Here is a 27317-nt window from a genome sequence, read left to right on the forward strand (position 1 = left end):
TAGTGCCCTTTTAAGAGATGATTTATCTTGGATGTGTGAGAACACAGTGAGAAGGTGCCTGTCTACAAGTCAGGAAGTGGGTCCTCACCAGACACTGGATCTGCTGGCGCCTTGATCTTGGGACTTCCCAGCCTCCAGAACTGTGAGACATAAATGTTTGTTGTTTAAGCCACTCGGTCTATGGTATTTTTATTAAAACTGCCTCAACTAAGACACACTCTGTGCAATCGTGGTCAAAATACTGTGTGGGAAAGCCTCAAGTGATTCCCTTTCAGCCATCTGCTCTTCATTCAAACCACCTGTATTATAACGGTTCTAGCCTTAGCTATGTAGGGCTCATAGGAGACTGACTTGTTTTACATTGACCATGATCATGGAAAATAAGAAAACTTACTTCTTGTGACCTACTTTGTACTTTCATACAACTTCTCAGATAAGTGAATTTGGAAGTGAATTGTTCTTTTCCCTAACAAGGCGTAGTGTTACCATATACAATTGTCCCTTGGTGTATGTGGAGGATTGGTTCCAGGACTGCCCATGGATACCAAAATCTGTGCATACTTAAGTCCCACAGTTGGCATATGAAAACTCAGCCTCCTATGTACTGTATTTTCAACCCATATTTGCTTGAAAAAAAATCCTTGTATAAATAAACCAGTGGAGTTCAAACCTATGTTGTTCAAGGGCCAACTGTACATTTAAAAAAAAATGCATATAGGAATCAATTTAAAGAATGAGCAAGGGGTATCTTTTGGCAAGTTTTACTTAGCAAGTGGAGAAGGCTTCTTTCCTTGGAAATAAAGCTTAAATTACTGAATTTGTGAATATATTAGCCCTTCTGTTTGTCAGTTCTAGTACTCAACATGTGAAATTGGTCTTCATAAGTTCCTTACCTTTTGATATTCTTCTGTTTGCACTTTATCTACCACAATCCTTTATTCCATATTCACTTTCTTCTTCCCACCTTTTCCACGCTCCCTTATCCATAGACACTACCTGCTTTACGGGCTGTACAGAATCACAATTGTTCTCTGTTCAGAATGAGCCTACAAGCCTTTTCAAATCCTTTCAGTACTAAGGGGAGCTCTTTTTTTTTTTTTTTAAAAAAAAGAAAGAACATGATGGACAAAGATTTACAAATTAAACATAGTCTTATTTGAAGTTTCTTTTTATTTCAGTCTATAACTATTGCTATTTGTTTAAAGCACTCACATAAATCCATTTCACCCAAAAAGGAAACGTAAAGTGCTTCCAGCAGTACAAGCACGGTTGGCATGGCCTTTCCAAAGGTTTTCCACTAGAGTCTAGAGAAAATCTAAATATAGTCATCCACAAACTGGATGTTTTTATTTTCTGAGCCATTAGAGATTTTCAAAATCACTTTGATTTTTAAAAACCCATCAAACGTGACTCATGGCAGGGAAGACCACTGAGCTAATTTCTGATAACTAAGTTACCACTGTGAACATAATTTATCATATATGGCTACTGGCATCATGAATACCTTGGGGTAGGGAAGACTCTTTATGAGAAATATAAACACCACTTGTCTTTATGAGAAATATAAACACCAGGTGTCCCTAGAGCAGTTTTGTACTAAAGACTTCTAGTGTTTACTCCCTCACCACAGTACTCAGGCCCAAGAGCCAAGAGCACAATGGTCAAACTCACTGAAGGTTTTTACAACAAGAAACCAGTGGAGGAGGTATTGTGAGGTACTACAACTTTGAGGCACAATCTAAATACTAAAAGTGATTATGAAATCTTGAGTTGAGCTGATTTATGCCCTCTTAAATCCATTAATAATCCATGAAAGTGATTTCACATGCCTAGCCTGCTTTCTTTCTCACACGATAGCTGGGAGTATTAAATGAGATAAAGTTGCAGCCTAGCCCAGTGTCTGGGTACCATATCATTTCCTTCCTCCTCCCCTTTCCCAAATAAATAAGGTTAGTCCTTGAACTTTAAATGTACTTTATAATAAGAAGAAATTACTTTTTCTATCAGTATCCTTGTCAGCATGATTTTGAATTGCTCTCAAGAGTACCTTCTCTTTTGTAAAATAAACACTTTGTACTTTACTGAAAGAACACTGTTTCAGTGTTCTTTACTTTCCATTGTGAACAAAGTTGTTTCTGAGGAATTGAAACCCCAGAAGATAACCACAACAAAAACATGTTAATTTTTTTTTTAAATGATGATTCAAAGGCAGATTTGAAGAGAAGTAATATTTAGGAGGCAGAAGAAGACAAATGCAGCCTCTGAAGGGAACTGTTCTAATTATTACCTAAAAAATAAAGTTATACAACTGTATTCAAGGACATAAGATAAAGCACTACTTGAAAACCAGAATGACTGAACAGTTAGGTGAAAAGGAACAGCTGAAATAGGAAGGGGAAATGGACTGAAGAAGAATTTGAATCGGGACAGTGATCCATCAGTCCTAGACGCTTCTGGTATGTAAATATCTTGAATCACATTGTTTCCTTCCTTCTAAAATCTCAAAGGAGAATTCTCACAGCACTACATTAAAGTTGCCATTTTGTTAGGATTCAAAATTTCAATCCAGTAGCCATCAGGATCTTGAATAAATGCCAGGCCTTTCATTTTACCTGTAAAATGAAAATTTTCATTATTGAAAAGACTAAAAAAGAAAACACCATAAAAATGTTCTTCTTTCTTTGAGACAGGGTCTTGCTCTGAATGTCAGGCTGGAGGGCACGGGATGATCACAGCCCAAGGCAGGCTTGACCTCCTGGGCTCAGCCTGCCAAGCAGCTGGGGCGACAGGCACACACCACCTTGCCTGGCTAATTTTTTGATTTTGTAGAGGCGGGATCTCAATGTACTGCCCAGGCTGCTATCAAACTCCTGGCCTCAAGCAGTCCTCCTGCCTTGCCTCCCAAAGTGGTGGGATTACAAGCACAAACCACTGTACCTGGCCTTAAAAACTTTTATTAATTAAAGATTTACTTTGCATTTTAATGAAGTACATTATTTTGTTTACAGTTTTACATTTTAAAAATTCTTATTGTCAGAAAAATAGGAAAAGTCATACTTTTCATAATGACTAAAATGTTATCTTGCACACATTGCGAATACCAGCCCTCCTGAAATAAACTGTGGGACTGGCTGCATCTTTTAGGTATCAGGCATTTGCCTCACCTTCATGATACCATGCTACCAGTTCAGTAGTTACAGAAATTGTCTTATTTTAAAGAAGAAAAAGAAAATAGGGAGGTGCTGAAGGGAGCTGGTAGCATGGCTTACCCCCACAACCAAAAGACCCAGATGCTTGGGTCATACAAACCCTTTTAAACACTATCCTAGGCAACCCAAGCTCTGCGAGAGTCTTTCTCCCAGGAATTCATAACTGAGACTGAGAGTCTAGTATGTCAGAGCTGTTTGCTTAAATGGAAAAATGTGACCTCAGAAATTTATTTGGGGACCAATATGTTGAATTGGTTTGACTCTTATCTCTGGCTCCTTTCCCCAAGATCAATCCTAGAGGAACACAGATGGAAAATACAGGAGAAGGAAAGAGAGAAAGAGAGAGAGAGAGAGAAAGAAAGAGAGAAAGAGAGAAGGAAGGAGGGAGGCAGGGAGGGAGAGAAGGAAGGAAGGGAGGGAGGGAGGGAGTGAAGGAAGGAAGGAAAGAGAAGAAAAGAGAAGAGAAAAGAAAAGAAGAGAAGGAAAGAAAGAAAGAAACCCTGCTGGTGACGGCTGGGGAGAACGGGTGAGGATGGGGTGGGGTGACTGTTTTAACTTGGGCTGTGTGGGAGGTGGTAGTTCTGGCCTGGACCAGAAGGCAGTGCATAATGGCTGTGGGAGAACAGAGTTTTGCTCTTGCTCCTCCCTCACTGCCATGTGCATCAGCACTTGCCCTCTCGCTTGTTCAGATGTCCTTAGCAGTAAACAAGGGCAGTGCAGGAGCCTTCTGCTTGTGAGAAACTGAGAAAAACTGGTAGGGCCGAATGATCTCCACAGCCCTCTCTCCACGCCCAGGGCTAGGGAATAACACTATCGGAAGTGTCTCCTACTAATACTGCTTCCCTGAGGGATGAAGTGGGAAGATCCGACCTGAAGAGTTGTTTTGTGGAAGGTGAAATGTTTAAGTCTCATTTCTAGGTGCCTAGGAATCTCTGGCCTAGGCTTATCCAGCCCATTGTCCTGAGATCATGTGGGTTGTTAAGGACAGGGATCTGGCCATTCTCCTATTCACACTGCTTGATGTGTTAGAATAGCAAACAGTTGCAGGGGAAAAAAGCTCAGAGGCCAAAATAATAATCTGAGAAACATAACCATTAAAAAACCCCAAAGCAATGGATTGTAGATTCAAATAGAAGAAACGTTAGAATAATGAACCAAGAGCTATTTTTGTTTTTTTTCTGGAGACAGGGTCTTGCTCTGTCATTTATACTGAAATGAAGTACAATGGATCATAGCTCACTGCAGCCTCCAACTCCTGGACTCAAGCAATCCTCCCACCTCAGCCTCCCGAGTAGCTAGGCATACAGACTACAGGCATGTGCCACCATGCCCAGATAATTAAAAAAAAACTTTTTGTAGAAACAAGGTCTTCCTATGTCACCCAGGCTGGAATGCAATGGCACAATCAGAGCTCACTGCAGCCTTGAACTGCTGGCCTCAAGTGATCCTCCCGATCCTCCCAATCCTCCTGCCTCGGCCTCCCAAAGTGGTACAATTACAGGCATGAGCCACCATGCCCAGCCCCAAGGACTATTTAGACATGTAAAAGTAATGACCAGCTGGGTTCACATCTGTAATCCCAATACTTTGGGAGGCTGAGGCAGAAGGATCACTTGAGGCCAGGAGTTTGAGACCAGCCTGAGATACATAGTAAGACCCTGTCTCTACAAAAAATAAAAAATTAGCCATACATGGTGGCATTTGCCTGTAGTCCCAGCTACTCGGGAGGCTGAGGTGGATTACTGCTTGATCCCAGGAGTTTGAGGTTGCAGTGAACTGTGGTCACACCACTGCACTCCAGCCTGGGCAACAGAGCAAGACTCCATCTCAAAAAAAAAAAAAAGTAATAAGCAATATGAAATATTACCAATATGAAAAAAAAAACAAGAATATATTAAGAAAACTAAGCAAAAATTAGAGCTCAAAATTATAACAGGTGTTTAAGAACAAAATAGATGAATTAAATATCAGAACAGATACATTTGGGAGAAAATTAGCTAATTGGTATTCCAGTTTGAGGAAATCTCCCAGAACGCAGGCAAGGACAAAGAAATAATATAAAAAGCTTCTAGAATAAAACAGAAGAATATACAAAGGAACATAGATTGACAGATTTTTCAACAGCAACATCATATGCAAAAAGAAAATGGAAGAGTGTTTTCAAGACTGAAGGAAATTAAACCTAGCCTTTTCCATAAAACTGTCCTTCAGACATAAAGGCATCATTCTCAGTTACACAGAATCTCAAAAGTTTTGCCTTAAAAACCCTTTAAAGGGCCGGGTGTGGTGGCTCATACCTGTAACCCCAGCACTTTGGGAGGCTGAGGCAGGCGGATCACCTGAGGTTGGGATTTTGAGACCAGCCTGACCAACATGGAGAAACCCTGGCCCAACTAAAAACACAAAATTAGCCAGGCACAGTGGCACATGCCTGTAATCCCAGCTACTAGAGAGGCTGAGGCAAGAGAATCACTTGAACCCAGGAGGCGGAGTTTGCGGTGAGCCAAGACCGTGCCACTGCACTCCAGCCTGGGCAACAAGAGTGAAACTCCATCTCAAAAAACAAAAACAAACAAGAACAAAAACAAATCCCCTTTAAAGACCATTTTGGTTGAGGTATTTAAATAAAAGAACAGAAAAATCCAAAAGATGCTAAAAAGGCTGGGCACAGTGGCTCACGCCTGTAATCCCAATGCTTTGGGAGGCCGAGGTGGGAGAATCGCTTGAGCTCAGGAGTTTGAGACAAGCCTGGGCAACATAGCAGGAACTCATCTCTACAAAAAAATAAAACAATTAGCTGGGTGTGGTGGTATACGCCTGTGGTCCTAGCTACTTAGGAGGAGGCTGAGGCAGAGGATTGTTTGAGCCCAGGAGTTTCAAGGCTACAGTGAGCTATGACAGTGCCACTGCAGCACCCCAGCCTGGATGAGAGTGAGATCCTGTCTCAAAGGAGACACTACAAGAGATATATGAAGAAAAAGTGATCAAACACCTTGATATATTTATTATTATCTTTAAAAAATAAAATCAATACTATCCCACTCTAGGTAATAGTGATACAATGAGGACAGAGTGAAGCAAATTCCTTTCTTATTGGGGAGAAGATTTGGATATTAAATATATATATATTTTTGAGACGGAGTCTCACTCTGTCGCCCAGGCTGGAGTGCAGTGGTGCGATCTCGGCTCACTGCAACCTCCACCTCCTAGGTTCAAGCGATTCTCCTGCCTCAGCCTCCTGAGTAGCTGGGACTACAGGCGCCCGCCACCACGCCTGGTTAATTGTTTCTACTTTTGGTAGAGACAGGGTTTCACCGTGTCAGCCCGGATGGTCTGGATCTCCTGACCTCGTGATCCGCCCGCCTTGGCCTCCCAAAGTGCTAGGATGACAGGCGTAAGCCACCATGCCCAGCACTGGATATTAAATATTTTAATTTTTTTTAAAAAAGGATTGAAATTAAACAGTGAAATATTTCAAATGTTTAGATTGAGACTCTGAAATATTTAATATTTCAATTTTAATTTGAAATATTTCAGAAAGAGACCTAAGTAAAATAATAACAATACATGTAAACCCAGCAAAATCCATACATATGCTATTTCAAAAAACCTACCTAAAACTTAAAGACATACAAAGGTTGTAAAAGATGAAAAAGAAACACCATGTGATTATAAACTAAAGAGAGCTGGTGTCATTATATGAGCATCAGATAAAAGAGACTTTAAGGAACTTATTTTTGGATGGAAAGATATACACTGAAATAGTGAAAGCTGGTGGCCAATGAAACAAAGTGGTGGGGTCGGGGAGTGGGAGAGGCTAGGGTTTTGATGGCTCTCCAGGTCCTGTGTCTAGTCCCTTGGAAAGCCACCCTAGTTGCTGTCTTTCATTTCCCTAAAATACCCAGATATTCTTCCAATCATTTCTCTTTTTTAAAACTCTGGTTGAAGTGGAGACTTCGGTTACTTGTAGCCAAAAGGGTTTTACTACAACAGTGGCCTCTGTAGGTGGTTAGGAAATATCAACTAAAGACAGGCCTGACCACAGTAAGTAGTAGACTCACCATCATCAGGTTTCTTCACAAATTTGACTCCCAGTTCTTCAAACCTTTTACAAGCACTGTATACATCAGGAACAGCAATTCCAATATGACCTTACGTGATACCCCCCGAAAAAAGCAGAGAGAAGGAAGAAATAATTACAACAGGGTATCCAAGTACCACAAGTAGCTTCCAAAACTTGTTTATTTCAAAACATAAGGCACTTGGGAACAGACTTAGGTAGGTTCAAAATCTATAATACATTAAAGAACAAATGTAGGTCTAATGGGCTGGGTATAAGTAGTTAATTAGTTGCCCTGAATTATAAATTATTTAAAATTAACCAATATCAGCTCATATACAGTCTAATCAGCTAAGAATAATCGACACCAAAAAACAGTAATCATTTACTAATACTTAATAGGTTTGTGGTTGGCACTGACTATAGCAGCCAGCTGAAGCCTGCAATACTGTCATCTTGATTGAGAGACTGGAGAGCAAGGCAGAAGTGTATGTGCTAGCAGAAACTGGGATTAGTATTAACTACAGCTTTTTTAAAAAAAAAAAGTCTACTGGAAATTAATTCTGAGACTTAAAAGTAAATCACGGTGAGATGGTAAATGTAATATTTAGATCAAGACTCTGAAATTAAACAACTCCTAAATAAGATTATTTGTGGAAAATAAAAATAATCATATCTCTAATAAATTGATCATACTTAATTGGGACATTAATGTTTTAGGTTTATTAAAATCATAATTATATACATAATACAAAATCACACAAATCTACATATATCACATAAAAACAGGCAAACTTACCAAATCCTCGAGGGTCTGAATTGCCATTGTGGTAACTCTGGGTCTCATCTTCTTCAGTGCCCCAATTGCTACGAAAGGAAGGAAAACATAGCTACAATGTCCTAGGGAATAGATATTCTGAAAAGAAAGTAACATCTTTGAAATCTTACCATGTTTATATGCTACTTTACATAATTGGCCTAACCCCTGCTACAAAAATATTAAGTTTTCAACTATAGAAAGGACAAATGGCCAAAGTATGATTTTAACTAGACTAAGGAGACAGTAAATACAGGTACTGGACAAGAACAATAATAAGAATAATAACAATGCTCATTTATTGTGCTAAGTTATTTATATTTCACTTAAACCCTTAAAACAGCTCCATGGGCTAGATGTGAACATCTCCATTTTATTGATGAAACTGCCACTTATTTGTTTAGAGTCACAGACTCATATCTAAGTCTGCCTGATTCCAAAGCTTTATTTTGAATCAAGGGACACAGGAAATCACACACTCTGAAATCAGTCTCTTTTAAAGTGTGCAGATAAACAACGTAAAGAAATTGCCTACATTTTTAAGTGCTCAAGTTATAAAAATACCAAATTTGAATGTTAATTATTACAAAATGGTTTGAAGAGTTTTTAAAGGAACACATGATATCACATTTCTGGATCAAAAATGTAGCAAAATAATAAAAGAACAAAATTTTGGATTCTGAAAGACTAATTATAATACCTAAAAATTAGTTAGTGACAATCAGGCAAATATCTTACAATTTCAGGGTCTTATATTCTCTATCTAAAAGACAAATGGGCCAGGGTGGTGGCTCATGCTTATAATCCCAGCAGTCTGGGAGGCTGAGGCGGGCGGATCACTTGAGGCCAGGAGTTTGAGACCAGCCTGGGCAACATAGTGAGACCTTGCCTCTACACCTCTACCAAAAACAAACAAAAAAAATTAGCTGGGTGTGGTGGCACACATGTGTAGTCCAAGGTGCTCAGGAGGCTGAGGCAGGAAAACTGCCTAGAAGTTAGAGGCTTCAGAGAGCCTGTCTCTAAAAAAACAGATCTCATTTGCCCAAGAACAATACAAAGATCAAAAGATGCATGAAAAACACTTCAATATATGATTACAAATGTGAAGTGATTAGGCAGACCTGGTTTGAATTATACTGGTAAGTAAACAAAACAAAAAAGATTTTTAAAAACTACCTTAAAAAATCTAGAATATATATAAATATAGAAAGTCATACTCACTGTGTCAGCTCAAGTGTAGCTTTTCTGGAGAGCGCCCACGCTATTTTTTCATCTCTATCTTTAGGGATGTCATTTTTATCCTCATAAGCCAAGAAATAGAGTGAAAACTTCATAGCCGGAAAATCACATTTTTGGATTAGCCTGCAATGAAAAAACAACAAGCCTGAATCATTAACAACAGGAAAGGCTAATTCATACTATAATCAACATAACCTAATATTCAAGTTTTACTAAAAAGAAGAGCTATATGTAGTAAGCCTATTTTAATGGAATAAGCAGGAGGAAAAATCAGTGAAAAAATATCATTAAAAATGCATCTGTAAATATTTGAAATACAAAAATAAAAACTTCTGTAACTCATCAATTCTGTAAATATAGTAACATTTAGCTGAAATTATGGTACTTGTTAATAAATAGAAACGGCTATCTCCAAAAGAGAATTGTGTTTATTTGTACTGAAAAATATAAAGAACCTTGTTGCTATTTCATATATATACACACATACAAACACATATATAAATATGTCATTCAGTTAAATAAACACATTTATTGAGTTCTTACTATGCCAAAACATCTAGGAAAGGAAATTAAGGATAGGTGGTAAGAAAGAAGGAGAAGGACAGACTAGCATCACAGAAGACGTGAATGTCAACAGTAAGGTGGCTAACAGTATCAGATACTGCAGAAAGGTCAAACAGTATTAAGACTAAGAAAAGGTCATGAGATATGGAAAGGTCCCATGAGAGCAATGTCAGCAGCGTGAGGAAGCATCAGCTGGATTACACTGTACTGGGGAGAGAGAATGGCAGGTGAGCAGGTAAAACAGTAGCAAGCATGGCAGTGACAATGCGGAGGTAGGCAAGGGAGCAGAGGGCAAGAAATATTCTAGAACAAAGAAGACTTACGCTTCTCTGAGGGGAAAGAGACAAGTAGAAGAGACTGATGGGAGAGAAACAGTGAATGAATTATGAATCCTGAGGTTTTAAGAAAGATAACTGAAGTCCTGAATCTTAAGTGACTTTAAATGGTATAGGATTATTTGGCAAGGAGTAAGGTGGCATGAGAATGCATATATGATTTTCTTTAGATTATTCAAAGATGACCTTGTTCATAATCAATAAGAGCAAATGGCTGAAGCATATAGCAAATGGAAAGTTTCTAGAGTTCTGCTTCCAATCTTTTATTTCATTATCACTGCTGTATAATAGACCTTGGCCCACTTAGATCCTTGCATTGACTTATCACAAATAAGATTTACTCTAACATGTTTATAATAAAGTATCAAACACCTCAAATACTCCAATCATGAAAAACAATCTCTGCATCTACTAAAGCAGACTACACAACCCTCATGGACAAATCAGTTGGGACTGAAGGAAATGAAACTGTTGCAACTTGCTTTTCTCAGCTGTTCAAATCTTCCAGCTTACTGTCAACTTGTACCCTATTTGGGGGCTCTGCACACAAAGTCAACATTAGAGCCCATCAGACAATGGATACAGGTTCCAGCCCTGCCATATGCCAACTGTGGGATTTGGAGCTAGTAACTTCATCTCGTTAAGCTTTGGTTTCTCTGTCTGTGAAATGGGAATAAAAGCTACCTCCTAAGACTGATGTGAAGACTGAACAAAATAACACTTGAAGTGCCTGGCAAAAGTGTTCAATAAATCTGTTTTCATTTTGTCCTTTAAACATGTCATAAATATATTCGTAATACCTTTTTCTAGAAAAAAAATCACAAGAAACTGAACAGCAGTTATCTCTGGGGAGAAGAACTTGGGGAGGGAAGTCATTACTTTTCATTTTGTATTTTTCTGAACTGGTCAAATTTTCTAAATATAGACATATATTAATGAATTTTTCTCTCAATGTGAATGGAGGTTATCTAGGCACTAAATTTAAAGATTATTTTATTATTCATGTATCTATATGCTCAAAAGCAAAATGCTCACATAACTTAGGGAAACAAATCAACAATATGACAAAATTATTTCTCAATATACCTCAGTAAAGCTGGAGAAAAAAAGAAAAATAAACATGCTTTAGAAAAATAAATATGCTTTAGGACTGCAAGATCAGTGGATATGACCTGTTGAGCAAAAGAAAACACGGCCTAGAAAAATAGAACAGATGATCACTTTTAAGTAAACCCATTGGTTTTCTGAGTAGTAAGTTCTTATTATCTGTAACTTTTCTGAAGTAAACAAGAGGCTAAAAGTGGCCAGAACATCAAAAGGGGTCTGAACACATTAAGGATTTAGCTGGGAGCACTCAGAGAAGGGAGACTGGAGAAAATGCAACTATTTGTGTCTTGTTTTGCCCTTTCAGGCTGGCTGGGATAGAGAAGAAAAAGAACTTACGAGAGAAGCCCTGTCCAGCCAGGCCTAATCACAGACTCCTGGCCAAAAGAACTTCTGTTACTTCTGAAACAAACTTTAAGATGGGTCTGAAAACACTCTCTAGATTTGCAAAGCTGTATATTTAAACATTAAGGTGCCAATAAGTACTTGACTTACGTCATTCCAAGAACTCTAGTATAAAAATCCAGTGACTTCTTAGGATCCTTCACTCGTAGCATGGTCTGCTGCAATAGAAAATCCTATGGAAAAATATTTATATTAAACATCTTTCACTTTTACCATTTATTACCAACATTAATTGTGCTTTCTGTAACAAGATACAAAGACAGTCCACCGTTATAACACAATTGTTAACCTACCACCTACAACTTGCAAGGGCTCTCTGCCCAGTGGTATTTTCTGGTTGCAGGCCCCTGTGTGATGCAAGTCCAAAGTGTCAGAAAGTTTCCACTGCAGGAATGACCTTCAACCAATGGTCAATAAAAAACCTGGCATCCCTGTCCCTTGGTGGGACAATTCAGAGGCAGGTACCACAAAGTCCCTCAAAGAATCCCCAGCAGGATTGAACCTCAGTTGCCCACAGTGGTAATCCACTCGTATACACCTATGATCACCCCTCTCTCTCCCTAACTCCACAGAGCTCTCTGTGCCCACTTCTCAAATGACTTAAAACCACACCTTTCTCTCTAGTCTTCTTTGGGGCCACCCAAACTAAGACACTGATTTTACACATAAAGAGGTTGATCACTATAATATTTGTTGAATGAAGGCATAAATGCCCTTCTAGAACTATTTACTGGTGATCATGCAAATTAGCAAAGAGTTACTCACAAGATCCTAGACTCCTAAATAACTAAAAGGGTAAAAAGTTACTGTTGCTAACACCTTTGGGAAACTGTTCAACTTACTTATCAGGAAACAGAAGGCTTGACTGAGAAAAGGGTAGAAGGTATGTAAATTCATGGAGTCAAGATTATTAATAGCATTAATAATTCTACTTAGGACTTCACTAGGTATAATAACTCCATACGGTATTACTGTCGATATTCATACCCCATGTTGTAGATGAGAAGCTGACACTGAGTAATTAACTGTTTAAGGCCTCTAAGTTTTGGTCTCCCTTTACCACTGGTATGTACCTTCCAGACCATGAGTCTGTGAACCTCACTGGTGCTTCCTAACAGATTTTTTTTTTTTCTGTCATACCCATGGCTTGACAAAACAGGCCTGAAAATTCTGACCACTTCCTTTGGAGCCACATGCCATCTTTCTCCCATATAACTCACATCATATAAAATACAAATATAGTTCATTCAGCATCATTAGGAAATTATATTTTTCTCTTTTGCTAAATTTTAAGTAAATGAAACATACTCTTTTAAGCATTAAAATTCTCATTTAAAACAAAACTAGCCTAAAAACTACTTTATCTTATTAAAACTGATCTTAACAAATATAATAATTAAATTCTTTATTCGCAGCTTATAATCACATACCAGGCAGGTTACATGTTTCTAGAACATTTGGGTTGCTTTTCTCAGTCAGATGCTACAGTCCTAAAGGTCTCGGTTTTATCAAGCAGCCGAGAAAGAGAAAAGTAGCTCTGCACATCCAAGTGCTGGCCTGGTACTTACAACTGGGCCTTGGTTTTCTCCTGCTGAACATATATAAAGTCACTCTGTGGCTGCCATGATGTGATACCAAAATAAAAAAAAAATTTAAAGCAGCAAGATCATCTCCACTTCATATTCTGGTCTAAGCATATATTAAAACAAGGCACTATGAACACTACCAAAATAACAAACATCCTTCTTTCCCAGCTAATATGAGTGGTAGCTGCTTCTCTGTTGGTTACAATGTTTGCTTGAGGAAGCCACCTGCAGGACAAAGTCTTATGTATGATCTTTCAGGCCTGACCACACACAATCACACAGACTTTAGCGGGCAGGCCTCATGGGAGAAACCTGTCCTCTCAGCACTGGTTCTCAGTCTCTGGAGGGAGCACTGCAGTCTCTGGAGGGAGGTGCAAGCAAGGACTAAATTCTAAAGATGTCCTTCCTTATTCTCTCAAACACTAACCTAGGTGCTGCTGTGAGAGACTATGAGATGGAATTAAGGTCACTCATCCACATTGGCCAGGCTGGTCTCAAACTCCTGAACTTGTGGTCCACCCGCCTTGGCCTCCCAAAGTGCTGAGATTACAGGTGTGAGCCACCGCACCTGGCCAAGAAAACTTTAAAGGTACAATCAAGGATGTTTCTAGTGCATGTCCTACCTGCCTACAATATGATCCTTACAAAACTGTAAAAGTGAGGCAAGGATGTGAACCAAAGGATTAAGACCCCTTTAAGCACCAGTAAATGGATTTTTTTTTTTGGTATAAGGGATGAGAATTGGGTAGAGCTTCATTTTTAACCTAAGGATGTCCAATTGCTTCAGCACCATTTGTTGAGGCTATCCTTCCTCTGGTGAACAGCTTTTTCATCTTTGTCAAAAAGCTGTTGGGCATACTAGTGTGGGTATATTTTGGCGTTCTCTATTTTGTTTCAATATTCTCTCTCTCTGCCAATACCACAGAGTAGTGATTACTGTAGCTATGTAAGTCTTAAAATCAGGTAGACAAATTCTTCCCACTTTATTCTTTTCCAAAATGGTTTGCTATTCTAGTTTTTTTGCCTTTCAATCTAGAATAACTCTGCCTCTGTCTAAAAAAAGCTTGATAAGGAGTATGTTAAACACATATATTGATCTGGGGAGAATTGACATCCTTACTGTGCTGAGTCTTCCAATCATGAACACAATAAATCTCTCCATTTATTCAGATCTATGACTTTTTGCATCGCCATTGCTGTTTTCAGCATATGTGTCCTGTAAATGTTTACTAGACTTATATCTAAGTATTTCATTTTATTGGGCAATTGTAAATGGTACTGTATTTTTAAATTTTTGGTGCCTGTGTGTTCTTTGCTAGTATATAGAAATGCGATTGATTTCTGTATGTTTATTTTGTACCCTGCAACTTTGCTGAACTCACTTATGAATTCTGGGAGTTTTCTGTAAATTACTTATTATTCCCTATGTAGACAATCAGGTCATCTTCAAATAAGGACAGTTTGATTTCTTCCTTTCCAACCTATATGTCTCTTATTTCCTTTTCTTGCTTTACTGCACTGTCTAGAACTTTCAGCACTTTGTCAAATAAGAGTGGCAACAGCAGACATCCTTGTCTTATTACCAAAATTAGGGAGAAAGCATCACCATTGAGTGTAATATTAGCTCTAACTTTTCAAGAAAAGCTCTTTATCAAGTTAAAGAAATGCCCCCTATTCCTATTTTTTTCTGAACTTAAAAAAAAAATGAATGAGTGCTGAATTTTGTCAAATGCCTTTTCTGTACCAACTGATATGATCACGTGATTCTTCTTTACCCTCTTAATATGGTGGATTATACTGACTGATTTTTGTATAACGAACCAGCCTTGCATCCTAGATATAAATCTCACTTGGTTAAGGTGTATAATTCTTTCTATATATAGTGTTGAATTCTGTTTACTAACATTTTGTCAAGGGTTTTTACATTTATATTTATTAGAGATATTGGTCTGTAGTTTTCTTGTACTGTCTTCATTTGTTTTTGGTATCAGGGTAATATTAGCTTTATCAAATGAATTGGGAAGTGTTCTCCTGTCTTCAGTTTTCTGGAAGGGGTTGTGTATAACTGATGTTAATTCTTCTTTTACATTTGGTAGAATTCTCCAGTGAAATCACCTGGGTCTGGACAGATCTTTGGAAGTTTGTTGATCATAAATTCAATTGCCTTAAGTTATAGGACTCATCATATTAGTTCATATTGGATGAGGAATTGGTCCAATTCAAGTTGTCAAATTTATGTATATACAAAGTTGCTTTAGTATTCCCTTATCTTTCTTATGTCAGAAAGGTCTGTAGTGTATCCCCTATTTCATTCCTGATATTGGTAGTTTGTGCTTCTTTGTTTTCATTGTCAGTCTTGCTACAGGTTTGTCGATCCTACTCGTCTTTTCAAAGAACCAGCTCTGTTTTACTGATTTTCTGTTCTTAATTTCATTAATTTCTGCTTTTCTATTTCCTTCCTTCTGCTTCCTTTGGATTTATTTTGCTTTTCATTTTCTAGTTTCTTAGGAGGAAGCTTACATTATTAATTTGAGACTTTTCCTCTTTTATAATGTATGCAGTCAGTGCTATAAATTTCCCCCTTTGCACTGTTTAGCTATGATCCCTTTTTCATTTTCATTCAGCTCTCTCTCTCTCTATATATATATTTTTGTTTTGTTTTGTTTTGTTTTGAGACAGAGTCTCGCTTTGTCGCCCAGGCTGGAGTGCAGTGGCCCAATCTCAGCTCACTGCAAGCTCCGCCTCCAGAGTTCACGTCATTCTCCTGCTTCAGCCTCCAGAGTAGCTGGGACTACAGGTGCCCGCCACCACACCCGGCTAATTTTTTGTGTTTTTAGTAGAGACGGGGTTTCACCATGTTAGCCAGGATGGTCTCGATCTCCTGACCTCGTGATCCGCCCGCCTCAGCCTCCCAAAGTGCTGGGATTACAGGCGTGAGCCACTGCACCCAGCCTCAGTTCAAAATATTTTTAAAAATTTCCCAAGACTTCCTTTTTAATCCATGGATTATTTATTTAGAAGTGTGCTGTTTAGTTTCCCAGTGCTTGAAGATGTTCTTACTATGTTTCTGCTACTGATTTCTAGTTTAATTCCACTGTGGCTGAAGAATACATCATTCAATTCTTTTAAATTTGCTGAAGTTGGCTTTAGGACCGAGGGCATGGTCTACTTTGGTATATGTTCTATAGACACTTGAAAAAAAAAGGGGAATTCTGTTGTTGTTGGGTGGAACATTCTATAAATACTAATTAGATCTTATTTTTTGATGGTATTGCTGAGTTCTTCTGTTTCCTTGTTAATTTTCTGTCTAGTTCTATCAATCGTTGAAAGAGGAGTGTTGGCTGGGCTTCGTGGCTCATGCTTGTAATCCCAGCACTTTGGGAGGCCGAGGTGGCTGGATTGCTTGAGCCCCGGAGTTCAAGACCAGCCTAGGCAATATACTGAGACCCCATTTCTACAAAAAATAGAAAAATTTGCTGGGTGTGGTAGCGTACACATGTAGCCCCAGCTCCTCGGGAGGCTGAGGTAGGAGGAGCCCTTGAACCCGGGAAGCAGAGATTGTAGTGAGCCGAGACAGCACCACTGCACTCTAGCCTGGGTGACAGGAGTGACACCCTGTCTCAAAAAAAAAGAAAGAGTAGTGTTGAGGTCTCCAACTATAATTTTAGATTTTTCTATTTCTCCTTTCAGTTGTATCAGTTTTGCTTCATGTGTTTCATAGTTCTGCTGTTTAGTAACATACATTTATGATTACTATGTCGTCTTGGTCAATCACAACTTTTTTATCACTGTATAATGTACTTCTTATGTCTGGTAATTTTCTTTGCCCCAAAGTCTACTTTATCTGATCTCAAGATAGCCACTCCTGCTTTCTTTTGATGAATATCTGCATGATTTATCTTTTCTACCCTTTTACTTTTACCTTGTCTCTATCATATTGGAAGTCAGTTTCATGTAGACAGCATACAGCTGGGGCATGTTTTTTAATCCACTCTATCAATCATTGTCTCTTAATTAATGTATTTACATCTAATGTAAGTACTGAAATGTTAGGGCTTAAGTTGGTCATTTTATTCATGTTTGTTTTCTGTCTGTCCTTTCTTTTTTAATGTTTTCTGTCTTCTTTTTGCCTTTCTCTGAGTCACTGGAACATTTTTAAAATTCAATTTTGATTTATCTATAGTGTTTTTGCATGTATCTCTTTGTATAGCTTTTTAAATGGTGGCTCTAGGTGTTACTATATATGTATATACATACGGCGTATATATACATATACACATACACATATATACAGACATACATGTATATATGTATATACATATACCTGTGTATATGTATATACACACACACATAACTTATCAGTCATTTGGTGACATCATTTTATTAGTTTGAACAAGGTACAGAAACCTCACCTCTCTTTACATCCCTGTACCTTCTCCTGCTTATAATTATCTTAAATATTTCCACTGCTGAGTTGGGGTGGAATTTTAGGTTCCTCATGTGTCTCCATTGATATGGCAAGAGGGGAAATCCTGGCAGGATGAAAGTCCTGGCTCCCTACTCAGACTTCCCCCACATCACCTTGACAGGGGAAGGCTGGGCAGCTCATTATATGTGGTTGGGTGAAAATCTAGGCTCCCCACTCAGCTTTTGCTGGCATGGGTGGGACTGAGGCTACAGTTTTCTCTATGGAGTTTAGTTGGAGTAGAGCAGTTATTGTCTAAAAGTTTTCTTTCTTGCCAGGAAATACTGCCCATTTCCAGGTCCTGTGGCTAGAGAGCAGGCTTTCATTTGGCTTTTTTTTGGTCTGTGTCCATCAGCATTTCCAGGTTACTAGCTTCTTCAGCTTCAAGTCTGGGCTATATGAGGCAAAAAGAAAACTTAGGAAACTCATTGCCTTGTTGTTCCTAAGGTCTCAAGGTCCCTAGCCAGTCTACCTTCTTCTCACCACCTTTCAGAGTCTTCCAATGTTTGTCTTATATATCATGTCCAGAGTTTTTAGTTGTATTTAGCAGGAGGAATAAGGAAAAGTATGTCTACTTCATCTTGTCAGAAGCAGAGTCTCTAAATGAATTTTATACAGTTGCCTCCCACAATGGGATATGAGTGTATTTGGTTACAATATGTCTGTTTTCGGGATGAATCAAAACTGGTCAAAAAGCTACAACAATGATAAAAACGTTGTTTGACTTTGTGTTTTCTCCCTATGAAATCTCAAATTTGCTTCTAGTGATGAAGATACTTATTTCTCTAGAAGTATTACTAGAGAGCTTTGTAAGAGGTTACATCTTAAAGTTAAAATCTCCATTGCCTCTTATCTTAGTCCATTTAGGCTGCTGTAACAAAAATTCCATAAACTGGGTGGCTTATAAACAACAAACATTTATTTCTCACAGGTTTGGAGGCTAGGAAGTCCAAGATCAAGGCACTTGGAGATTTAGTGTCTGTCCTCATAGATGGTATCTTTGCACTGTGACTTCACATGGCAGAAGGGCTTGATCATTCTTTACAGTCTCTTTTATAGGATGCTAATCCTAATCATGAAGACTTTGTCCTCATGACCTACCTAATCACTTTCTGAAAGGCCTCACCTCCTGATACCTGCCTCAGGGATTAGGATTTCAACACATGAATTTTGAGGGGACATAAACATTCAGACCATAGCACCTCTATTACCCTCAGTCTGCAGAAAGGAGAAGTTCCACACTTGCATTAGCCATATTTTCAGAAATTAAAAAATTTCTCTGGTTTAAAAAATGTTGTGTTTCAACCTTAATAAGACTGAGACCAATTCCCTTTAGAGACTATCTACTTTGTCTCTCAAATAACTTTCAAAAGTGTTATATTGCCCCCAACAGAAAGCCTTCTTTTTTTTTTTTTTTTTTTTTTTTGAGATGGAGTCTCACTCTGTTGCCCAGGCACGATCTCGGCTCACTGCAACCTCTGCCTCCCAGGCTATTCTACTGCCTCAGCCCCCTGAGTAGCTGGGATTACAGGCACACGCCACCATGTCTGGCTAATTTTTTTGTATTTTTAGTAGAGACAGGGTTTCACCATGTTGGTTAGGCTGGTCTCGAACTCCTGACCTCATGATCCGCCCACCTCGGTCTCCTAAAGTGCTGGGATTACAGACGTGAGCCACTGGGCCTGGCCCAGGAAGTCTTCTTAAGGCTCAACTAAACATCCAGACTTATAAGACAACCATAGCCATAGGCCATACATGGTGCCAGTTTACTCAAAAGGGTATCCGTTAGGAAAACACAGATTGCCAACAAAGAAGTATCAGGTGTTCCTCTTTAGTGGGCGTCCTTACAGGAGTCTACACAGATCAGGTACAGGGAGAAGATTCACACTGGATATGAATGAGAATCACCCTAGGGCAGAAGGCCCCATGTACCACAGGAGCCAGTATCTCTAGTAGCAACTCCATAGGCAGAACTTCCAGAATTTCCACAAGGGACAGTTATAAGAGTCACTACAATCAGGGAAGTCCAAAGCTATGACTTCCTTTCAAGTATTTACAATTCTCCCTCTCCAGATGCAATTTACCAATTGGGTTATTTTTACCATAAGCAACAAACACAATTTTTCATTGTTTTCTGGGAAACTAGGGAGTTAAAGAAAAGTCAAATTTTCATAAAAGGGGAAAAGGTTTGTTAACTCTTTATTACTAGGTGTCATATCTCCCACAAAACAAAAGTGAACAAAGTTGTTTTCACCAGACTTTTAAAAATGAGCTTTTCAACTGCCTTCAGTGTATCTTGAGGAAAGCAAGAAGTCCTCACTACTTCCTGTCTAGACAATTATCTCTTTGCTTTTCATAGGCTTATCTACATGCAATTTGGAGTGATCTTTCCATAAAGAAAACCCTGTCATGTCATTTTTGGCTTAAAAATCAATACTTCAGTGGTTCCTCAACACATTTAACACATTTGAGAGAGTCCCAAAAGCAACCACATATGTAGCTGTATACTTCTCTAACACCAACGGTTATCACCACTCCCCTAAACTGGTCATCTCACACATTTTCTATTTCATACCCTTATCACTTAAATAGCAACCATTACAGGGTGAGAAAAACAAACAAATATAATGGGAATTCTCATCTTTTCTTTGAGTACCCTAATGATTGTTTTGGTCACCCTTCCCTCAAGTCCCACTGCTTCTAACTTCATTCACTGTGTTACCTGTAGGTCCCTGCCTCAGTTCTCTGATGTCATTTTGCCTTTATATATATTATGATTCTCTATGCCTTGAATAGTCAGTCACTTATCTGGCCATTGTCCTTCTTCCTTTCTCCTTTCCATTCCCTATTCTCCTTTCTACTGCATTCAATTCCACCAATCTACCTTGATTGGAGAGGGACCCCATCATATATATATATAAAAATATATGAATATATATTAATATATTTATATTATTTATAGATATATTTATATATTCATATATATTAATATATTTATATATTTATATATTCATATATATTAATATATTTATATATTTATATATTCATATATATTAATATATTTATATATTTATATATTCATATATATTAATATATTTATATATTTATATATTCATATATATTAATATATTTATATATTTATATATTCATATATTTATATATGGAATGATGTAAAAATGGACATTGGCAGTGGTGGTAGAAATAATGGCAACACTGAGGACATTGTCTACTGTATTAGTGGACACAGATACCGATAGTAAAAAAGAAAAGATCTCCAGATCACCACTTGGAAGGAGAATCTGACCTTTTTTGGAGACGGAGTCTCGCTCTGTTGCCAGGAGAATCTGACCTTTTAAAGAAAGTTAGCCCAGAGAGATTGCCCAAAATGTGACATAGCCATATATTCTTTGGACTTCCTTTATAATGAAGATGCAAATGATCAAAAAACAAGTTGACTTTGTGCCATTGCTGCTGTCTTCTTTACAAACGAGACCCTCATCACTTATCTCACCTTCTGGAAGAGCTTTTTAAGTGGCCTAATCACCTCCAGACTTGGATCCCTCCAATCTACTTTATAGAATACTTCAAAACCCTGACTCGTTCCCCACTATGTATATAAAATCTAACTTCCTTAGATGTGACACTCAAAGCTGTCTCCACAATCTAGCCCCAACCTACCACGTTAGCCTTTCCCACCACTGCTTAGATAACCTGAACTGCAACCAATAACATTTAACTAACTCTTCAGTACCTGCCCTGCATTGCAATTCTACCATCCTAAAACTGTTGTGGGAAGTCAGGGACCCCAAATGGAGGGACCAGCTGGAGCTGCGGCAGAGGAACATAAATAGTGAAGATTTCATTTTAATAGGGACATTTATCAGTTCCCAAATAATACTTTTATAATTTCTTATGCCTGTCTTTAATCTCTTAATCCTGTTATCTTCGTAAGCTGAGGATGTACATCACCTCAGGACCACTGCGACAATTGTGTTAACTGTACAAATTGATTGTAAAACTGTGTTTGAACAATATGAAATCAGTGCACCTTGAAAAAGAACAGAAAAACAACGATTTTAGGGAACAAGGGAAGACAACCATAAGGTCTGACTACCTGCGGGGTCAGACAAAAAGAGCCATATTTTTCTTCTTGCAGAGAGCCTATAAACGGACGTGCAAGTAGGAGAGATATTGCTAAATTCTTTTCCTAGCAAGGAATATTAATATTAATACCTGGGAAAGGAACGCATTCCTGGGGGGAGGTCTATAAATGGCTGCTCTGGGAATGTCTGTCTTATGAAGTTGAGATAAGGACTGAGATACGCCCTCGTCTCCTGCAGTACCCTCAGGCTTACTAGGGTGGGGAAAAAAATTCGCCCTGGTAAATTTGTGGTCAGACCGGTTCTCTGTTCTCGAACCCTGTTTTCTGTTGTTTAAGATGTTTATCAAGACAATACGTGCACCGCTGAACATAGATCCTTATCAGTAGTTCTGCTTTTGCCCTTTGCCTTCTGATCTTTGTTGGACCCTTATCAGAAGTTCTGCTTTTGCCCTTTGCCTTGTGATCTTTGTTAGACCCCTATTAGTAGTTCTGCTTTTTGCCCTTTGAAGCATGTGATCTTTGTACCTACTCCCTGTTCTTACATCCCCTCCCCTTTTGAAACCCTTAATAAAAACTTGCTGGTCTAAGACTCAGGCAGGCATCACGGTCCTACTGATATGTGATGTCACCCCCAGCAGCCCAGCTGTAAAATTCCTCTCTTTGTACTCTTTCTCTTTATTTCTCAGCCGGCCGATATTTGTGGAAAACAGAAAGAACCTACGTTGAAATATTGGGGGTGGGTTCCCCCGATATCCAAACACATTTTTGCTAAGATGTTTCCTTCATCAGAATGCCTTCCCATGTACTCTGCTGGAATCTTACCCAATCTATCAAGGCATGGGCCCATCACCACCATCTTTTTGATGTGTGCCCTGATCCCCACAGCTGAAATACAACCTTGAATTGTATCCCTCTTCATAGTTTAGATAACATAATACATGTCATTTTATCCTCATAGCAGCTCTCTGAGATATCTTTATGCTCCTTCTACAAACTCAGCCCAAGTGCCCTGGCAAGGTCACTGCAGCCAATGACAGAAGTGGGGATTCAAATGCAGGTCTTCAGGCTCCAAATACCCTGTGCATACCCCATTCCACTAATGCTACCTTTAAAAACCTCTACCTCCCAGGGTGCTCCCAGGGTGATTTATATTTCAATAGCACACTAACCCCAGGTCCACTGTGTATTAGAGTTGATATAAGTTGGTGAAGGGAGGGAACCTCATATTGTTTATCCCAGTATCCCCAAAGTACTTACTGTCTTCTTTACATATAGCGTAAATGTATCAAGTGATCAAACTGAATTTAATTCATTGAGGGTTTTTCTTTTTTTTTTTTTTTTTTGACAAAGTCTCACTCTGTCACCCAAGCTGGAATGCAGTGGTATGATCTCGGCTCCCTGCAACCTCCGCCTCACGGGTTCAAGTGATTTTTCTGCTTCAGCCTCCCAAGTAGCTGGGATTACAGGCACCCGCCACCACGCCCAGCTAATTTTTGTATTTTTAGTAGAGACAGAGTTTTGCCATGTTAGCTGGTCTCGAACTGCTAACCTCAGGTGATCTGCCCGCCTTGGTCTCCCAAAGTGCTGGGATTACAGGCATGAACCACCGCACCCAGACTTCATTGAGGTTTTTTATTTTCCTTTATGGCAAATTCCAAAATTACTGCTGGAGTCAGCACCCCAGAAGCAGAACAGGGTGGAGCTCCTCCCTGGGCAAATCACTCAACACCTCTATGTGCCCGAGTGTCCTTATTTGTAAAATGAAGATCATAATTATGCCTTCTTCATAGGGTTGTTGTTAGGATTAAGTTAAACAATGTACTTAAAATACCAAGCCAGGGCCTGGCACACTCAATATATACCAGCTATTATTATGTATTCCATTTTATGTCTCCACATGTTATTCCCATGGCCAAAAATTACTGATCTCAAAACTAATTACTCCAAATCATCAAGAGAAATTTAGATACTGTGGAATGTAAATTAAGCTGCAAGGACATTTACTTAGTATATTTTATAAAGATCTCCCCGGAATCCTTTTTATTTGAAAAACCCATTACATAAAACCCCTAGTTATCTGGGAAAATATTTTACACTGAGTGACTCAATTTACATTATATGAAAAAAACAGGTATTAATATTAAGGGATATACAAGTGAGATAAGCATGACAGGGAATTTTTTTACCTTCCCCCTTAATTTTGCAATGACTAACATTTTTCCTAAGCCAAGTACCAGGTGCTAGTCAAAAGTTTTAACAATGAGATATGTCTGACTCTTCGCCCTGAAGGTAAAGAACAAGCAGGGACCAGAGTCATGGACCACTTATCTACCCCTTTTAAAGGTCTGCACGAAGCACATATTCAATCTTCAAGGAATTTACAAATGATGTAGTCAAATAAATAAATACAAAGGCGTTTACAGACACTGATGACTTCACTGGAATAAACAGCGGTTACTGTGCCTGATTTTTTTTTTTTTTTTAGACAGTCTCACTCTGTTGCCCAGGCTGGAGTGCAGTGGCGCGATCACGGCTCACTGCAAGCTCCGCCTCCCGGGTTCATGCCATTCTCCTGCCTCAGCCTCCCGAGTAGCTGGGATTACAGGCGCCCGCCACCACACCCAGCTCATTTTTTTGTATTTTTGGTAGAGACGGGGTTTCACCGTGTTAGCCAGGACGGTCTCGATCTCCTGACCTCGTGATCCGCCCGCCTCGGCCTCCCAAAGTGCTGGGATTACAGGCGTGAGCCACCGCGCCCGCCAACTGTGTCTGATCTTAACAAGGCAACCGAAACACCACACCTGAGTGAGTTACACTGATTCTTACTCAGCAAAGACATGTTCGGTAAGTGAAAGCCTTTGTATGCAACAGGTCATTTATCTTACTGGGTCACTACTGTAAAACGACAGGGTAAGAGAAGGAATTTCTAAGATTCCTTTCAGATCCAAACTCTATGATTCTATAATCTCTCCTGGGCCCCACGAAGATGAGGAAGGTAAGAAGGGCGGTTGTGACCCACAGCAAAGGCCAAGCAAGCAAAAGTGAAATTATGGGCGCGGTTAAACTTAGAGCGATCAAATTAGTTTGCAGGAGTTAAGACTGGAGTCAGGGTGGTAAGGAAAAACGAGGCTGGGCAGGACTGGCACAGGACAGGCATCTTTGAACCTATTTCTGGGAGTTCTGAAACTACTGTTCTCGTGGGCCTTGGCGACTGATTTGGGAAACCTGACCCTGGGTTGGCCTGGCTTCCAGCCACCGTCGCAACATAAACAAGCCAATTCAAAACAGGGTCGCAGTCTTTGAAACTAGCTGGGCAACAGATCCCCTCCAGACTTCGCGGGCCCCACGATCGCCCCATCGAACACCATTATCCCTCTTCCCACAACACTCTCGTCCGCCCGAGGCCGCCGGACCTGCAGCGGCGGCGGGATGGGGTTGGATAGAATGCGGCCCGGTTCCGGCCCAGCGGAGCTCGGGGAGCCGTTCCCTTCGGTCCTGTGCCCACCTTGGTACTGGGGTCCGCGTCGGAGCAGCAACTGAGGGCGGCCTCGTCCGTGAGGCCGCCGGACGGGGGCTGCGGTTCTGCCATGGCTGCACTGCAGTATCACAGACGACTGGACCCAAGGAACAGAAGAGTCACCCACACTCCGCCTCGGTCCTGTGCCGCCTTAACTAGGAATAGCGCGATGGCGCCGCAGGCGGGAGACCGCTGACTTCCAGCCAATCGCTGAGCGGAGAGCAAGTTGACTCTCTGCTGATTGGGTCCCAGTGAGTCAGGGCCTCCACCCACAGGACTATGCCTCAGACTACAACTCCCAAGGAGCCTTGCGCATAAAGGAGACAAACTCGTACCAAAAAAAATGCAGGCTGGGCAGAGTGGTTTCTCTGTTACTTAATGAACTAATTTTGTTTGTTTAACCAAAGTTTGGCAACCATTCATACCTCAGGGCTGCAATTTGGTAGAAAATTGGAATCTGATGGAAACTGAAAACTGTAAGTTGTTCTTTTAAAATTGTAAGGATTCAGAGGTTTCTCAGTTTACGCAGCACAGAGTAATTAAAACAATTGTTGAGTCGAAAACCTATGTTCAAGTCTTGGTTCCGCTATATATTAGCGCTAGAAGCTTGCAATAATTACTGACCCTCTCTGACCTTCCTAACAGGATTTGTTGAGAATTAAATAAGTTTTCTTTTTCTTTCTTTTTCTTTTTTTTTAATTTTTTAAAGACAATGTCTTGCTCTGTCGCCCAGGCTGGAGTGCAGTGGTGTGATCTCAGCTTACAGCAGTCACTGCAGCCTCGACTTCCTGGGCTCTAGCTGTCCTCTGGCCTCAGCCTCCCGATTAGCTGAGACTACAGGCTGCAAAACCACGCCCAGTTAATTTTTGTATTTTTTGTAGAGATGGGGGTTTCACCATGTTGCCCAGGCTGGTCTCAACTCCTGGGCTGAAGTGATCCTCCCACCTCAGCCTCCCAAAGTGCTGGGATTACAGGTGTAGCCACTATGCCCAGCCTAAATGAGATTTAAGTCATGGTTTGCCTACTTAGGTTCCAAATGTCCATAACTTGCAGTACTTTTTACATTAATATATATTTTGTGTTCACTGGAAGGCTTAGTCATCACTGTGTCTTCAATGATTGGCTCATAATAGTAGATGCTCATTAAATACTTCCTGTTGTTAAAAGAATAAATGGGAATGACTGGTGCTCACCTAACCAAAATGAGGTTGGGCAGGGATGTATATGGCACTAGCCACCTGGCCACCACCAAGATGTCCCCGTCTCTCATCTCAGCTTTTTTCTGCATCTCAGCTTCAGTTTGTCAGACACCAGCTCCATAAGACTAGAAATTTGGCAGCTGTTCTCTCACTAGGAGTGGGAGTAAACTCTCCCTCTGGATTTTATCCAGCCAGCCTGGATTTTGTCAAATTGGAAAATCCAAGAAGGAGCTGTGATTGGCCTGGCCTAGGACCTGTGCTTACTCCTGTGATTGAACCACTGTGATTGGCAACCTGGATTAGGACCACCTGGTTGGAGTTTGGGGAGGATCTGTTTGTTCCCCAAAAGAAGAGTGATGATGTTCTTATGAGAAGGGAGAATTGCCAGGCAAACTGAACCATGGATGTCCACTGCAAAAGAATAGGCAGGATAAGGATTTCAGCAGAAATGTTGTGCATACCTCATACTAACTTACTGAGGATATTTCATCAAAACACAGTCTATTAGAACTACAGGACTTCTATATGGAACTAGACCCTAAACCTTTTAAACTCAGGAATTGGAGCAATACACAAACTCTCCATATACTGTGTGTTACCACTGAATTATTGAAAAGACACCCAAATTGTCTTCTTTTGCATTAATTTTCTTTTTTAGATGGAGTCTTCCTCTGTCACCCAGGCTGGAATGCAGTGGTGTGATCTTGGCTCACTG

At 39.7% G+C, this 27317-nt stretch overlaps 1 protein-coding gene across 1 annotated transcript; it reads right to left on the bottom strand.

Moving 5' to 3' along the window:
• Positions 1-1152: 1152 nt before the first annotated feature.
• Positions 1153-25641, bottom strand: GLO1 (glyoxalase I). The gene is made up of 6 exons (XM_054492590.2): positions 25392-25641; positions 11824-11906; positions 9308-9448; positions 8069-8136; positions 7271-7360; positions 1153-2612 (listed from the first exon to the last, which is right to left on the bottom strand). Exons 1-6 carry the CDS (start codon positions 25473-25475, stop codon positions 2524-2526), a joined length of 555 nt encoding a protein of 184 aa, XP_054348565.1. The 5' UTR covers positions 25476-25641; the 3' UTR covers positions 1153-2523.
• Positions 25642-27317: the final 1676 nt, after the last annotated feature.

Source organism: Pongo pygmaeus, chromosome 5 (assembly GCF_028885625.2).
Source record: "Pongo pygmaeus isolate AG05252 chromosome 5, NHGRI_mPonPyg2-v2.0_pri, whole genome shotgun sequence".
In the NCBI taxonomy this organism is placed as follows: Eukaryota; Metazoa; Chordata; class Mammalia; order Primates; family Hominidae; genus Pongo; species Pongo pygmaeus.